General features: G+C 45.7%; 1 protein-coding gene across 3 annotated transcripts in view; it reads left to right on the top strand.

Moving 5' to 3' along the window:
* EIF6 (eukaryotic translation initiation factor 6) overlaps positions 1-16,586 on the top strand; it is a 191,471-nt gene that overhangs the window by 72,211 nt on the left and 102,674 nt on the right. For all 3 annotated transcript variants that reach the window (XM_069652215.1, XM_069652217.1, XM_069652216.1), the window contains exon 3: positions 3,259-3,344. In XM_069652215.1, the coding sequence (XP_069508316.1) occupies positions 3,259-3,344 (86 nt within the window). The remainder of the gene's footprint in view (positions 1-3,258; positions 3,345-16,586) is intronic.

Genomic DNA, 16,586 nt, shown 5'->3' with positions numbered 1-16,586 from the left:
TGAGAAAGGTGGTGAACAAGATCCACAGGGAACTGATGACGCTCATCATGGTTGCTCCTATGTGGGCAAGAAAACCATGCTATCCACAACTATGCAAACAGGCGGTGTGCGACCCCATCAAGCTTCTGTGCCGGTACAACCTTCTCTCCCAGCACAAGGGGCTAACTGTGCATCCTCAGCCCAACACGATGAACTTGGCAGCATGGCTCCTGAGTTCGGACATCTCAATTTATCCCAGAGATGTATGGATATCTTGAAAGAGTCAAGAAAACCTAACTCAAGGCACTATGACAAATGGAAACGATTCATAATTTGGTGCCAGAATAAGCAAATCAACCCAGTTGATTGTACTCCTTCTAATGTTGTCACCTATATGCTCCACTTACTGGATGCAGGGTTAGTGTTTAACTCACTTAAAGAGCACCTGGCAGCTTAATCAGCCTACACCACTTCCCATAACATGGTGTCATGGTGGAAAGTTCCAGTCGTCAAAGCATTTATGGAAGGGGTAAAGAGACTCCACCCTCCAATTTCTAACCCACCACCAGGTTGGGACCTTAATGTGGTACTTGCTAAGCTCATGGGACCTCCCTTTGAGCCCATGCACAAATCCAGTCTCAAACACCTGACTTATAAAACTGCCTTCTTAGTAGCCATCACCTCCATAAGAAGGGTCAGTGGAATTCAAACTCCGTCAGTGCAGGAACCTTTCTTTACTATTCATAAGGATAAACTGGTTTTACACACTCACCCTAGGTCTCACCTAAGTTAATTTCCAAATTCCATGTTAACCATTCTGTTGAGCTACCAGCCTTCTTCCAAGAACCCAAAAGCTCTGCTGAGGTGAAACTCCACACACTAGATTTGAGGAGGGCGGTCCTCTTCTATTTAGACAAAACTAGACCGCTAAAGAAAACAGACTAGCTGTTCGTCTCCATAGCTCCAGGCAGAGGAGGAGATTGTGTCTCTTAAGAATGCCATTTCTAGATGGATAGTCAGATGTATCCAACTGTGCTAATCCCTTTCAGATAAGACACTGCCTTTTACGCCAAGGGCCCACTCTACAAGAGGTACTTTCATTGCAAATGTACCCCTTGACAGCATTTGCAAAGCAGCTACATGGAGCTCTATTCACACCTTTACTCAGCACTACTGCACTGATGCTCATTCCAAGACAGATACTGAAGTGGGACAAGCGGTTCTAAGTTTGTTCGCTCATGACCCTTCTCCCATCCCACCTTCTTCTAACACTGCACAGCATATGATCTAAGCAGATTCCACAAGCCTCTGAAGGGATACATTACTGACCATAATCTTATTTCGAATGCTTGCATCTGCTTAGATTCACATGCTCCCGCCCTTCCTCCCCTCTGAGAGAAGGCGCATGGATGCTTGTAGTCTTATCTATCTTATCTGCTTGGATACTCTGTAATCATGCTACCTCATGTCACGAAAAAATACAATCTGAGGGTCCTACATGCGTGAGGGATCATAGGTACAGGGGACGTCACACTAAGGATAGTATTACTGGCACACCCAGGTTTGACGCCCCTTTTCGAGTTTCGAAAAACAAACCGTAATACTCTGCAGCTTCCACTAGATGTCGGCCTATGCACAGCATGTGAATCGAAGTAGATGCATGCATCAGAAATATAATTCCGGTGAGTAATGTATTATATATGTATTCTCCATTTGACAGTGACTCGTGATGTAATTGTTCTATACAGATGATGCTGCTTTATTTTTGAACTCCTAAGGCAAGAGCGTAATGGAGAGACTATGAAATTTGGCATCATTGGAAGTTAAATCTGAGATTTATTTCCTGATTTCAGAAGTAACAATCTGTGAGAGGAAGTATTTTCAGTTTGTCTCCTAGTAGTTTTGGTGGTTGTATTAAACCACGTGTGAGAAATGTGAAGGTAGTCTTATTGACCAGTGTTAAGTTGTTGGCTCCTACATAGCAATTGCATGCCACCATATCTTCGTGCATCTGGCAAGTAAATCTGGGACAGTGAGATTAGCATAAGTGTATTTGATCTTTTAATAGGCAAAACTGTTAACACGGTTGTATGTCTGGTTCCAGGATTGAGGGAGGTCAGGGTTGGTGAAGTTATAGGAATAGTATTGTTACTTTGTGATCGGGTTACCTTGATGTTACCTAGGGAGGAATGGGTAGGCAGTGTTCCAGATTAGATTATTGCAATGCCCGGTGAATGGGTATTCCAAAAGGCCAAACCCAGCGTCTGCAGGTTGCTCAAAATTGAGCAGTTTGGCTGGTCTACTCCCTGCCCAGACGGTCACCCATTTCCCAGTTTAGGAGAAATCTTCATATATTTCTAAGCTCAAAGATTGTTCCCTACCCAGATCAGTGTACGGTATTCAAGATAACACCTTTTAGCGATTCCACCATTGAGGTCTGTTTCCTGGGGCGATGGAAGTTTCTTTTGTGCAGGTCCCTGCGCTTGAAATTCCCTACCAGTTGATCTTTGGATAATTTAAACGTTGGGCGAATTTAGGAAAAAGCTAATGACCTTTCTTTTTGAAGAACTGTCCACAATGAATTGGGCTCTGTGTCTTTGTACTGCTATATCTGGGCCCAGATGCAATTTTATTGTTTGGTTGCATTGGTTATGCTCAATATAAATATATAAATATAAAAATCAAATCTCGGTTGTCCTAACATCCTTCCTGTCTCCCACATTGGTTTTGGACACAAGCCTGTCGTATGTTTTTTTTTTCCTTTTAATTACCAAGAACCTCGTGCAACACTGGAAATGATTGAATTGCAAATCCAATAAATTGAGCTGCATAATGGGTGTAATTCACAAAATATGATATTTAAAAACGGTGCTGGGTACTTTGGCCAGTTCTGCCTTTATTGCCACAGACAATGTAGCTGTATTAATTGTAGCTTTTTACAAGTCCATTTGTTTGCTTGTGCCGCCTTGAAAGCTTTAGGCACCCTGTCAGGTACCCAGCACAGAAGATCTCACCACCTGGAGTAAGGTGGGAGGGAGCAATGCTCTTTGCAGGTTTAAGTGGTAGCATTGTTGGCTAAAACTGATGTTGGCCCATCTGTTAATGCGGTACGGACACTAGTGCATAGTGACGGCAGAATTGCTTGTCTAGTGGTAAGCTGGCACTTGCACAGGGTATAATGGCAGATAGCCCAGCCATGACGGCCTCATGTTAGTTATTTGGTACTGCTGTCAAAGTGAGTAACGGCATCAACATCCCCCCCCCCTCTTTTTATTTTAGTGTCTTTGAAGGAGAACTTTCTGAGACCATACCCGTTGTTCACGCATCAATTGCAGGATGCAGAATAATTGGCCGAATGTCTGTTGGTGAGTAATGTAGGGTTTTTGTTCTCTTTAAAATAACAAGTGCATATTTTCCTTATTTCCACCATAGTAAGCATCCAAAAGCTGCACTTTAAGGTCATTATAATAAATGTGATGTGTTTACTGCTTTTATTTGGGGATGCTTTGAGTGTACCAATGCTGACAGTAAACTAAACATATCCACTTTGAGAGTAACCTCCAAGCAACACTGGTAATTGGTCAGGTAGTCTATATGCTAACTGGTTGACTGGACGATAAGACATGCATTGAATTGCTTCTTTCCTATTTGACTGATTCAGAATGATTAACCAATTGCTTCATCTCCCTTTGCCTGGGCTCCTTCTCTCATCAAACATGGGAGTGCTTCAAACACAGGCTAAACCCTCGTTTGAAGTTCTGTGCAAAGAAATAATTATTTTCGGAAACCTGGTCCATAAACTATAGTTATGTTGTATCGCTTTCATGCAGTGTGCTCCAGAACACCTACTTGGGTTCACCCTTCAAACCACACCCTTCTGTCACTGCTAAAAAGCACTCTATAGGCAAGTTCAAACCCTCACAGATCAATATTGTTTCGTCTTCCATGCCCTTGTACATGACTAAGATCAATAAGTCTGCAACAAGAAATGTGCTGCACACACAAATAACGCACAATTCTTGATATATACAATACATTTTTTTTATACTACTAAAATGCTGTAAGGCACCTTTCCTGGTCTTTCCCCAAATAAGTGAAGCAATGGCAAAATCCTTCTGCAGCAGTGCTGCACTACTGTACTTTTAACTCCAGACTGCCTAAAGAGAAGTGGGTTCAGAATACTTTTGCAAGGATCCTATAAAACCTGGGAAAACATTGCACGCCCCTGCACAATCTCCAAGGCGTAGAATCTGCAAGAGCTCCAGCGCAAACTAGCGCCTTATTTTTCTAATGGCATCCATTCATAGGTCGTCCTCAGCATTTCTCTTTTTAACATCTCTAATACTTAAGATAAACATACGGAACAGTACAATGAGTTCTTTGAACAATATAATTAACACACTATACATCACTACATTGATCATTAAAACATCCTTCACCCTTATGAATCTGCCATGAATATTTTACCCACTGGGACAAAAACTCTTCATTCCTGGGTAATATTAATAAAATAATAAAACCTATTTACACACTAAACAAAAATACAGAACCAACATTTAAACAAAAAAAACTTGAAAAAAATCTCTCACATTCCAGTTTCTTGAAAATACTCTTCAACACTTCTTTAAACTGACTACCGTAGGACGACCAGACTTGGGGGAACTACTTCTCTGTCTGGGCACTTGAACTCTGGAACCTGCTCTAAATTGGCTTGGCATCCAACCTAACCTATTGCTTTTAGCGATGAACTGAACCTGGCTCTTCTTGACCCACTAATCACCTTGTGCCTCTGTATACACAACTAATGGCCAGAATTGACCTAACCGATTCTTGATCATGCCAAGTAGATCTGCATTCCATCCCCTTCTACCAGTTCAGTTAATTTAAACCCCCCCCCCCCCCCCCAACCCCTCCTCCCAACCCCCTCCTCCCGGACCATCTGGGATTGCTTCAAATTATGTATTTGTGCCACATCTATCCCATTAATTTCAAGGATACTGAATTACCCACTTTCCTCTAGACCGATCTGAAGTGCATCAAACTAGGTCTTTGCGCCGCACAGGTTGACTAATCAATTTGCCTTCCACAAAAGAAAATGCAACCACAATCCCCTTTTCGGCACTGATCGGTGCACCTAATGCCAGCAAGCTGCGCTGTCGTCCCTGCACTGCTATAATGCGGTCGCACAGCTTTCATGGATGCTTCTAAATAGGATTGTAAACGCAGTACAGCACACTTGAGCTGGTCGTATATGCCACCTATTTTGACTATACCTTCTGATGTGATCGTGTTATACTGTCTATGGTCATCTGATTTGTCAGGCATTATCATGAAACCCTAGTTACTACCATATGTCTCAGCAGCACTGTGTTGCTCACGTTACCCATCTTGTCGGTTTGCATACCTGAAGTAGCACCATGAGGTGAGGCTTTTCCAGTGTCTGTTCACATACCTAGCTCTGACTGTCGACAACATGCTTGTTCCTGCACCCTATCATTTGTACTATGCACATTTGGAACTAGTTTGCACTCTGTGGTGCACCAACTGCCTCCTGCCTTGCTTGCCTGCATTTCTGCTGCAGCCCTGTTCCATGAAAGGAGGCCTCACTTACTATGTAAACCACTGACGTTTTCCTTTTGCCTGCTTGCACCTTCAATGTCAGCCCTACAAAGGAGTGATGCCATCTAGACTGTGCCCGCCCACCGATATTGCCCCCCTGCTTTTATTGCATCATACCGTGATGCGAGGCTTTCGCATATGGTTTGACATTTTTTGCCCTGCACTGTGTTTTGTATTTAATACCTGAAACCAACGGATTGACACTTTCAGCCTCACTGGGCACTTACAAGCTTACCTCTTCTTCCCACCTGAAGTAGCCCCTGTACCATGAAGCACAGCTTTTCCAGTTGTGTGCACACACCTTTCTGTCCTTTTTACACACCTGTATAGGTTGTATTGCACTTAATGTGTCTCTCTTTGCACTTGCTTTGGCCGGCCTCTCTTGGCCCTCTTCCTGCTCCCACCTGTGGGGCTAAAAACCTTGGTCATCTTCGACTCCACGCTTTGCTTCTCTCCTCACATCTCTGACGTCTCTAAGAAGTCACACTACCAGCTGCACCTCCTCAGGTATTCTTCCCTTCCTCTCCTTCCCCCAGAAGCTCACTCCAGAGCTCTGGTTCTCTCTAGGCTGGGCTATTGCAACAGCCTCTTTCTAAATCTGCCTGCCTCTACTCTCCGCCCTCTGCAACTTATCCAAAACAGGACTGCGAGACTTGTCCTTGGCCTCAAGCCCATGGATCGTATCTCTCCAGGACTGAAATCTCTGCACTGGTTCCCAGTGGCGGCAAGGATTAAGTTCAAAACCCTCTGCGTTGTCCACAAGGCCTTCTACCTTCAACTCTCTTCCTAAATATCTTCCTTTTTGAGCTCTTCGCTCCTCAGCCTCCAACTCCCTCTGGCTTAGTTGCTTCTCCAAGCAGCGAGTTGGTGGTCGATCTTTCTTCTGCTGGGGGCCTCCCTCTGGAACAGCCTCCCTGCTTGAACCATCTCCGGTTCCGGAAGCACCTCAATTCCTTCCCCTTTGCTTCTGCTTTCTCTCCACCTCTCCCCTGCTGATCTCCTGGCTGAATCCGAAGTTGCACTGGTTACCGGGCTACCCTCTGATCTCGGGCCAGGTCCCCTCCCCGCCAGTGGCACACCTGCACTGCGCCCCTCCCCCCGGTACCCTTGCACTCGGACTGTTTCTGTATCCCTACAGCCACTACTAGCACTTGACAACTGATATCTGCGCTTACCCATGCACTGGCCCCCAGCTGGTTGCACTTTTTTTAATTGTCTTTTCCTTACTGTTATCCTGTGTACTGCGCGATTGCAATGTTACCTGGCCTAGTAGGATCGTTGTCTGTCTTCCCTCGGTTTCCCCTCCCCTCCCTTGCCTCGTCGCGCCTTGAAACACTTGTGTATAGCCGCGTTATAAATTCCATATCATATATCCAGTGCTGTGATACCCGAAGGTGTTGGGCGCTGCTATAAATTCAATACATACCACCCAGACTCATCCTTAGCAATGCTCTTGCATTACTGTATTTATTTGTTGAAAAACCCATGTAAGGGCGGATGCAACCATACCTCCCAGGCTACTTTTTCATTTGGATTTTGCTTAACCTTTATGGTACTTCATAATGGAAAAACGCTTGCCAACCGAACCTGTCACCTAGCTGGATCAATGGCATAGTCTCCTAAAATATGCACAACCGTAAGCAATGTTTGCTGTGCAGTACTCACACAGGGCTCCAACTCTTGGTATAGGCCTGAGCCACACATGTATGTTAGCAATGGCTGAGCAGCAGGTTTATGTTAGGAGGGCGAAAGGGCTGTAGGTTGTGTTGGGACTGATTTTTCTATACTCTGGCCTGGTGGACAGATGTATGAAAGGCCAACCTAGTATTGTGATGGGGACAAGTCTGGGAGCTGTAGCCAAACCAGTTCAAGGTAGCAAGGTGAGTGGTCTTGCCTAAGTCTGAAGAGGTGGCAAGCTTGTAAGGGGTCCACCATAAGCGCACACGTGAAGCAGTCAAGGAACACAGTTGGACAAACAAGGTATACTTAACTTGGGGCCGAATAACGGTGCAAAATGACTAATGGGTAATATCGCACAAAACTAAAAATATATATATATATACATACACAATCAATAGAGTAGGGCAAATACTTAATCAAACCCCTGAAAAGGAAGGATGGGCACTACAGGTCCGCAGAGCTTCAATCCTAACTTCAGAAGTCAATCCCTGGATGGGGCCTTGTGCCCAAAAGTTCAGCAAAGTTCCGTACAGTTTGGTGAAGCTGGAAACAATGAAGGTAGGGTCTCTGGGGTCTAAATAGTTAGGAGACAAGTTAATCTGACTAAACATGTTCCCAACTTTCAGAGTGCTTGTGTGAACAATGTTAGGCAGAATTGCATGCAGTACCCTCTGGGGCCACTACACACAATTGGGGACTACAGGTTAGCCAAACCAACCTTTGGTATAGGTCTGTACCACACAGTTTTTGGTAGCGACCTGAGCAGCCACGCTTATCTCAAGAGTGAATGTGAGCAGTGCAAGTAATTACACACAGGACTTTCAATCACAGTGGTTCAAGTAGACACTTATACTCACGGTTTCTTGGTAAAACCCAATCATTTAGAAAACATTTCACTAGAAGGAGGCAAATTAATATTATATACCAATACACTTCAATACAAAACTCCAAGATTTTGAGGCGGTTTGAGCTCCCCTGAAATAGGAGCCAAATGGCAGTTCTGTTACTTAGAAGTGAGCAAAAGGGACAAGGTAAGTAGAATAGATCCCATATACTAATTAGACTGTGCAAATAGTTTGTTCAACAGAAGAGTTCAATTCAAGCCAATAGGCCAGGCCAACGTCAATGGGCTAGTGTTTCACGAACTTTCACCGAGTTCTCTCAATCGGGTTGGCATAGTACCTTAGTATGAACAAAATGCGCCAGAGATGTTGGTTCCTGGCAGCTCCTGCAGATCTCACGGTTTCTGAGCCTCCATCGTGGGGACAAGAGGGAGGACGTCGGGGTGGGGGGGGGTTGAGGGGGTGGGGGAGGAGGGGTGTTTTGGGGGGGCTCGGGGGGGTTCAGGGGGTGGGGGGGCTGGGGGGGTGGGGGGGCGGGAGTTGGGTCTCCTGGACTGCACAGGATCGTCGGAAAAGCAAACCAGATGGAGTTACTTCAGTTCCAGTAGCTGTAGATTCAAGCGCACAAGCTGGTATCCCTCTCCCTGGTTAATCCTAACCAGCCTTGAGAATGGTATCCAGGTGGCTTACGAGTTCATTGGTCCCACCAACTCAAAGGAAGAAGTCGTCCTTGAAGGGGCTTCTCTGTTGAGATGAACTTGGCAGTTCGGCTCTGCAGCAGGGCTTCGCCGGGCAAACCAACAGTCCAGGAGTTGCAGCAGCTGTCCTCTTCCAGCTCTTCTTCGGTTCTTTCGTTCCAGTGGTCAACTCTGCTTTCCAGTCCCAGAGACTCTCCTTTTAAATAGTTCTCTCCCTTTCATTCCAGCCTAGCTGTCACACTCCCAGCAGGGTGGCTGTCCTTGCCGGACAGTCAGCCAGTCGATCACGCCAGAGTGCATTTGGGTCTCCTAGCAGACTAAGCACAGGGAGTTTCGGGCACCTCCCTCACTTCCTGCCCACCCCAGACACTCAAGACGCCAGAGGCGGTCTTCGGTCCTGAAGCCCGCAAAAGGCATACGAACAAAGGGACCACACCTGGTTTGGCGCGCAGAGACAAACGATAGAAGGACCTTTCCAAAAAAAATGGCGAAAAAAGACCGGGGCCTGTTTAAACAAAGGGGCTTAAGGCGCCATCTTGAAAAACATGGCTCCTGTGATTTTTAGCTACAGGTGTTGGTGGTCGGAAAAATCATGGTAGTTTGTTGTAAAACCACTGCCACCAGCCTTTTCAATAGGAAAGGGTAGCATTTGACTGCTAGATGAGTATTTAGACACAGGGAATACTATGTAACCCCCTCCAGCACTCCATTGTAAAATGGTGTGTGCTGGGACTAGGAATTTGGAAAGACTAGTAAAGTCAATTTCACTTTACATTGTCTGGGAAACGGTGTATCCCAGAGAAGGTATTAAAACCTCTTGGAAGTTTAAAAGACATCTGTGTCACTGCACTGAGGGTGCTGTGTAACACACCTGAAAAGATGATGCCTATGGAGTTCTCTAAAACTCCATAATCAAAGAACACAAGTGAAAAACGCACATCAAAATACATGAGTGGGGGAAAAAAGGCTTAGACTCTTTCCAGGTAAAAAAAAAGTCAGTCCTCAAAATCCAGCAAAGTTGGTGGGGATCTCTAAGGTGAAGGGAATTGGCACATTTATGAGATTTCTCCCTAACACTCGCCCGCCCCCCACCCTCCAGACTAAGGGACAGGAGGATTTAATCCACCCCTGTATGAATCTCCTTACTCCATCGGTCAAACATTGTTGAGGGACCATCCAGCATTTTGGTGATTACTCCCTGACCTGTGTTCAATGGTAAAATCAAACCCCTGTAGGCTGTTTCACCATCTTAACAATTTAGGATTTTCCCCCTTGATCTGCATTAACCATCTCAAGGGTTGGTGGCCAGTCTGAATCACAAAAGTAGATCCATGCAAGTATGGTCTAAACTTCTTCAGTGACCACACAATAGCAAAACCTTCTCTTTCAATGGTTTCCCACCTTGATTCTGGTTCCTTCAGCTTTCTGCTGATGAAGCAAATGGGGTGCTCCCTACCTTTCTCATCCAGCTGACTCAGAACTGCACCTGTACCTGTATTGGAAGCATCTGTTTGCATAATGAAGGTTTGGCTGTAGTCGGGAGCTCTTAAGACTGGAGCTGGACGAAGGGCTTGCTGTAGTCCTTCAAATGCCTTGTTGCACTCCAGATTCCATCTGACCTTTTTAGGAAATCTGGGTGTTGGGAAGAATTCTCCAAAATGGCTAATTTCCCTTACATACTGAGTCCCTTAGCAGCTTTGCTGGATTTTTTTTATTTTTTCACCTGGTAAGAGTGTGGGCCTTTTTCCCCACTCTTAATGTGCTTTGGTGTGTGTGTGTGTGTGCGTGTTTAACATTTTTGTGTTCATAGACTGTGGAGCTTCACCTACTCCATAGGCATCATCTTTTTACTGTTACACAGCACCTTCAGTGCAATAACATAGGGTTGTCTTTTTCGGACTTCCCACTTTAAACTCCATTTTCTGGGACTGACGTCTTCCAGAACATGTAAAGTTGACTTTATTAGTCTTTTTAAATTCACAGACCCAGTACAACCTATCTTGCATAGAGTACTGGAAAGGGTTAATAGTTATCACTTTTTGTCTCTCTCATGGAACATTTTCATTCCTCTTTCTTTAAGATTTGGCTGGTGGCAGTGGTATCTACTCTATTTCTCCTACCGCGGTCTATGTAAATAGCCTTGGTACTGTTTTAGGCTAAGTTAGTAGCTCAAACTTAAATCCACTGGACCCCATTAACTTTTATTTGGTTCTGGCTGGGTTTATTCACCATTTCTCTTTGTAAAGGTCTCTGCACAGAAGCCCTCCTTAGGCGCCTGAATGTCTGAGGGGGACAGGATGTGAGGGAGGGATTTGAGAACCCTGCACAGGGTCTCCTTGGAGACCTATGTTGCACTAGGTATGATTGGCTGTGGTGACTGCTGTGTGATTGAAAGCCAGGCTGTATAAAAGGGGGGGGGGGGCTGCATAAAAGCAGGTCTATGGAGCTTGGAAGGCAGTCGCCACTGGATCGAGAGAACCGAAGAGAAGCTGAAAGAGGACCACTACCACGACTGAACCTCCCAGTGAAAGCCTGCTGCGGGTCCGAATCTCCAAACTTCGATGCAGAGGATCTGCAAGGAATCTTCTTCCCTTGGACCAACCAGTTTGCCAAACTCCAAGCAAGGCCTCCCTCCCTCCCTCCCCTGGTCGAATCTGCTGTGCACAGCTGCAGTGAACCGGATAGCTAGGAGGACCGGACCCTGTTTGGGTTTTAAGGAGCACACCTTTTTATTTGTTGCTTTGCTCCTCTGCTGGATTCTTCCCTGGGCAGTGCAGGACCCTCCAGTCTTCCTACTTCGTGTCAGACTGACAGTCGCTTCAGGAACCGTGAGCCTGCAGGATCTGCCAGGAAAGTCTGCCTCAGCTACAGCCTTCTTCATTTAAGGTACTGTTCTAACCCGGTTGTTCATTCCGTCCGACCACGGTGAAAGTGTTTGAAATCTTTCGCCAATCTGAGGGCTTGTCCTTCTCTACTCTTTTAAATAACTTTTCTTTCGACCAACCTCGTTTCGAACTCTTGGCAAAGACTTAACCGCAAACTACTCTAAACTGTTTGATCCTCTGGAAAGATTCTGAACCATTAACATTGCCCGAGGCCTATTGATTTGTATCCTCATTGTATCAAGCCTTTTCTAGATTTGCCTGCCTACCTACTTATTGGTGTTGCTTATTTTTTTCTTTTTAACCTGGTCTTTCCCTCCCTTTTTAAATAGCTTGAGTGCCATTTTGCGCTCACTTCATTTTGAGTTTAACTAGTCCAGAATTCATAGTGTTGTGTAGTGTATTAAGATTGTGATTTTCTGCTGCTTTATTTAGTGAACTGTTTTACAAATGAATGTGTAAATAAATGTATATTCTTTTACTCAGAAACCTTGAGTCAGTGTTTTTGAACCATAGTAATTGCTGTCTTTTGTGTAACTATTGATACTGCTCACTTTACTCTTGAGATAAGTCTGGCTGCTCAGCCATCGCTACTACTTTACTTTGTAGTACAGGCTTGTACCAAAGGTGAATTTGTATTGGCATTTGTAGTCTTAATTATGTGTGGTGTTCCCAAAGGGTAATGCTTATGATTCTGCCCAACAGTGAGGAGACAACATTCAAGGACCCATAGTCCTCAATGAAGTTCCTATAATAACCAGTGAAACCTAAGCAGGCTCTAACTTGGGGTTGAGCAGTAGGGGTGGCACATTATTGTACAACTTGTACTTTTCTAGGCAATGGCCTTATTTCACCTCCTCCTACCTCATGTCCAAGGTAGACCACTTTGCTCTGTCCAATTTGACATTTACTTGCATTTATGGTCAGATGGGCCTGCTCAAGAGCCTGCAAAACCTATCCTAAGTGGTCAACATGTTCTTTCCAAGTAGGGCTGAACACTGCTATGTCATCCAAGTATGCCATGCAGAAGTCCTCCATCCCGTTCAGAACTTGATTAACCATCCTTTGGAATGTTGCCGGTGCATTCTTTAGTCCAAAAGGCATTACCTTAAACTGGTAGAGGCCTGCTGGGGTTGGAAATGCAGTTTTCTCCTTGGCATGGTTGGTCAGGGCTATTTGCCAATAGACTGACGTTGGCTCAAATGTACTGAGGTACTTGGCTGAACCAATTTTGTCCACCAGATCATCTATCCCAGGTAAAGGATGGGCATCAGTCATAGTGACTGCATTTAGAGCTCTGTAGTCCACACAGAATCTCAACTCCTTGGATACTGCCTTTGGTACTAGTACAACTGGACTACACCTTGGACTGGTAGAGGGTTGCATTACCCTGAGATCAAGCATCTTGTTGACGTCTTCCTTTATGTGGGTTCTTACAATATCTGACATCCTGTAACCTCTGCTTTTAACAGGTAAACAATCACCAGTGAGAATATCATGCTGACCCCAAGGGGTCAAGCTTGGTCATAGTGAAAACGGGAAGGCAGAAACTTGCACTCCTCCTGTTGTTCCGGTGTCAGATTAGAAGAGAGATTAACTCCTATTTTCTCATCTACGGTTGTCCCCTGAGGAGATCAGGTAGAGGTTCACTCTCTTCCTCCTCTTGAGCTGATGCTAGAAGCAAAGTTCCCACTTCTGGTCTGGTGACATACGCTTTTAGACGGTTGGTGTGAAAGACCCTGGGGGCCTCCTTAGGATTGCCTAAGTCCACCTGATAGTTGACCTCCAAGTTTTACCACAACCTTGAATGGTCCTATCCATTTGTCCTGTAAGGCTCTCTGCCCTGTAGGTACTGAAACTTTCTGGTCTTGAGTAAACTCAACCATGTTGGCCTTCTGGTCATGCCAATGCTTCACCAGAGCCTGACCTTTTAAGTTATCAGATGCTTCTGTCGTCATGTGTCATTCTCCTCCGGAGACATAACCCATAGTCAGTGGCTCTCACTGGCTTGGGAGAAGGGGCAATCACCAACCCCTCTATAATTGGGGCCAATGGACCTCTAACTGGATGGATGACCATAGAGCAGCACAAAGGGAATAAATCCAACTCTCTCCTATGAGACTTGTCTATAAGCAAATAGAAGGCATGGCAGTAGAAGGTCCCACTTTCTTTTAAGGGGTTCCTCTAAAGCACCGATCGTGCTCTTCATAGTATGGTTAAACCTCTCTACCAATCCATTTGTCTGTGGATGGTAGGCAGTTGAGAACTTGTAAATTACTCCGGTTTTTCCACGTGGCCTGCATGTAGTAGGACCTACAGTTTGATCCCCTGTCAGAGATGACTTCCTTAGGAAAACCTACCCTGGTAAAAATACCAAGTAGGGCCTGGGCAACAGCCTGAGCTGTAACAGTCCTCATGGGTATGGCTTCAGGATACCTAGTAGCATGGTCTACTACAACCAATATAAATCGATTGGCTGAAGAGGTTGGAAGGGTCTAAGGGACCAACAATGTTGATTCCTACCCTCTCTAAAGGGGCTCCCACCACTGGGAGAGACACCAAAGGTGCCACATTATTGGCTCATCTCTTGTTAGATGTCTGACAAGTATGACCGCTCCAACAGAATTTATCTACATCAGACCCCAACCTAGGCCAGTAGAAATGTAGAGCAAGTATTTCCTTGGACTTCTTGAAGCTCAAGTGACCAGCCAAAGGAATCGCCAAAGGAATCTCGTGGGCTAACTGTAGGAACTGGTGTCTTGTCTCTAGAGGCACTACAAGTTTTCTGTAGTCCCCTGCGATAGACTCGGTTGGTTCACTGTTGAAGAGGCCATCTTCCCAGTGCAACCTATGCTTCCCTGGCTCTTGTCCGTCCAGCTGGGAAGTCTCACGATCCATGCCCCTGACCCCCTCAGGTATAACAGCCCCCTGGCAGCAGTGGGGCTAAAGCCCTTCACACTGGCCCCAAGGGCCCTAAAAGTCCATCAGAAACACACATGGAGTCAGTCCTGGCACCTTTGGCTCCAGGCTCATTATCTGGACTAAAGCAATACCAGTTTTGGACCTTAATCCAACATGAAGGCCTATTACACGGCTCAGTTCTTCAGAACCAAGCCATGCGGTCTAGTGTTTTGGGTGTGACTTGGCCTGGAATACTTGGCCTGCGCTATTTAAACCACACCCAAACAGCAGAACACGCTTTGTGTTTTTCTGCACTCCTGCAGCGTAACGCTCACCGTGTCCAGCTCCTGCTAATCTGCTTCTCTGGCGGCCCGATCCTGAAGCCCTAGATCTGGATTCCATTAATAACCTGGAAGAACAAGAACAGCATTAGCGAGCAAGAACACTTACCTGTGAAGTAACCGGTCTTGAATCCATCCTTCGCTTCGCTTACCTCGCCCATCTCCAGAGTTCGACACATCCTGCAAAGGTAAAGAAACGAGGACAGCATTAATAACAATTCTTACCTGGGCAAGCAGCGAGTCTTGGCAGCACCCTGCGCTTCTCTTACCTAGCCTATCTCCAGGTTTCACCGCAACCTGCAAGGGAGAAGGAACAAGGTCAGCATTAACAAAGCACTTACCTGGGCATGCATCACTCCGGGACATCACTCCGGGACATCACTCCGGGACATCACTCCGGGACATCCCTTCTTTGTACAGGTTGGAGTGAAGAGAACACAGGTTAGCAATTAACACCAATAAACAGCGCAGCGCTCTGCATCAATAACTCACCGTGGTCTTCTCCATCGGCGCGGCAACTCTGAGATCGCAGCCATCCCTGTCAAAACAAAGCGACAATGTTAGGGAACAGTGTAGTGGACAGCCAGTCGTCCAATCATCTAAGAGTGCATTCCTGTCTCCTAGGAGACTAAGCACAGGGGGTTTCCGGCCCCTCCCTCACTTCCTGCCCAAACCAGACCCCCTGGAGCCAGAGACGGGCTTCACTCGTAAATGCCGCCAAACACAAAATGAAGAAAGGGACCAAACCTGGTTTGGTGCGCAGAGTAAATCTCGAAGTAACTTTTCATGCAGAAATGGTGAAAAAAAGACGACTAGGTCCATTTTGACAAAAATGGCACCCTTGGGTGCTTTACTGCAGCTACGAACGCAGCACGCGTTAAAGACACACCACTGTAGTTAAAAGTAAACCACTGCCATCAGCCATTCATCGAGGAAAGGTTACATGAGAAGCTAGTCAAAGGAGATACCAAGTAACCTCTCCAGCACCCTATTGTAAGATAGTGTGTGCTGGGTCTGGAAAGTTACAAATGTAAGTAAAGTCAATTTCACTTTAGTGCTCTTCGAAACAGTAGTTATCCAAGAGTAAGATATTTAAACCTTGGGAAAGCTGAAAGACTTCCCTGTGCCACTGCACTGAAGGTGCTGTGTCGTACAATGTAAAAAGATGCCTATAGAGTTTCAGAATCCACAACCAAAAAAAGTTCAAATCACAGAAAAATACATGAGTGGGGGGAAAAACGGTCTCGCTCTCTCCAGGTAAAAATGAAGTACCATGGTCCAGAAAAAGGGCGGGGGGGGTCTCTAAGGTAGAGAGGAATTAGCACATGAATTCTCCCTAACAACCCTTCACTCTCTCCCACCTGTAGATCCCGCTCTACGCAACTAAGAGCGGCAAGATGGAGAGACTGATTAGAGAACGTAGTCCCACGGAACACTAGAGAATGCAGCGAGTCGCCTAATATGCCCTTCACACCCCAACTGCCCCAGCAACCACCCCCCTGACACCTCCCGCTCACACTGTCGCCAATCAACCACACATTACTCTCACTTTATCACCCTTTGCTCAGCAAGACAAGCTCTAGCCAATACCCCAATCACCCGAGAACCACCCACTCTCATACACACCCATGACCGCTCATAATG

The sequence above is a fragment of the Ambystoma mexicanum genome, chromosome 3p (genome assembly GCF_040938575.1).
Source record: "Ambystoma mexicanum isolate Mex_15411 chromosome 3p, UKY_AmexF1_1, whole genome shotgun sequence".
Classification (NCBI taxonomy): Eukaryota; Metazoa; Chordata; class Amphibia; order Caudata; family Ambystomatidae; genus Ambystoma; species Ambystoma mexicanum.
This window is presented reverse-complemented; position numbering and strand designations above follow the sequence as displayed.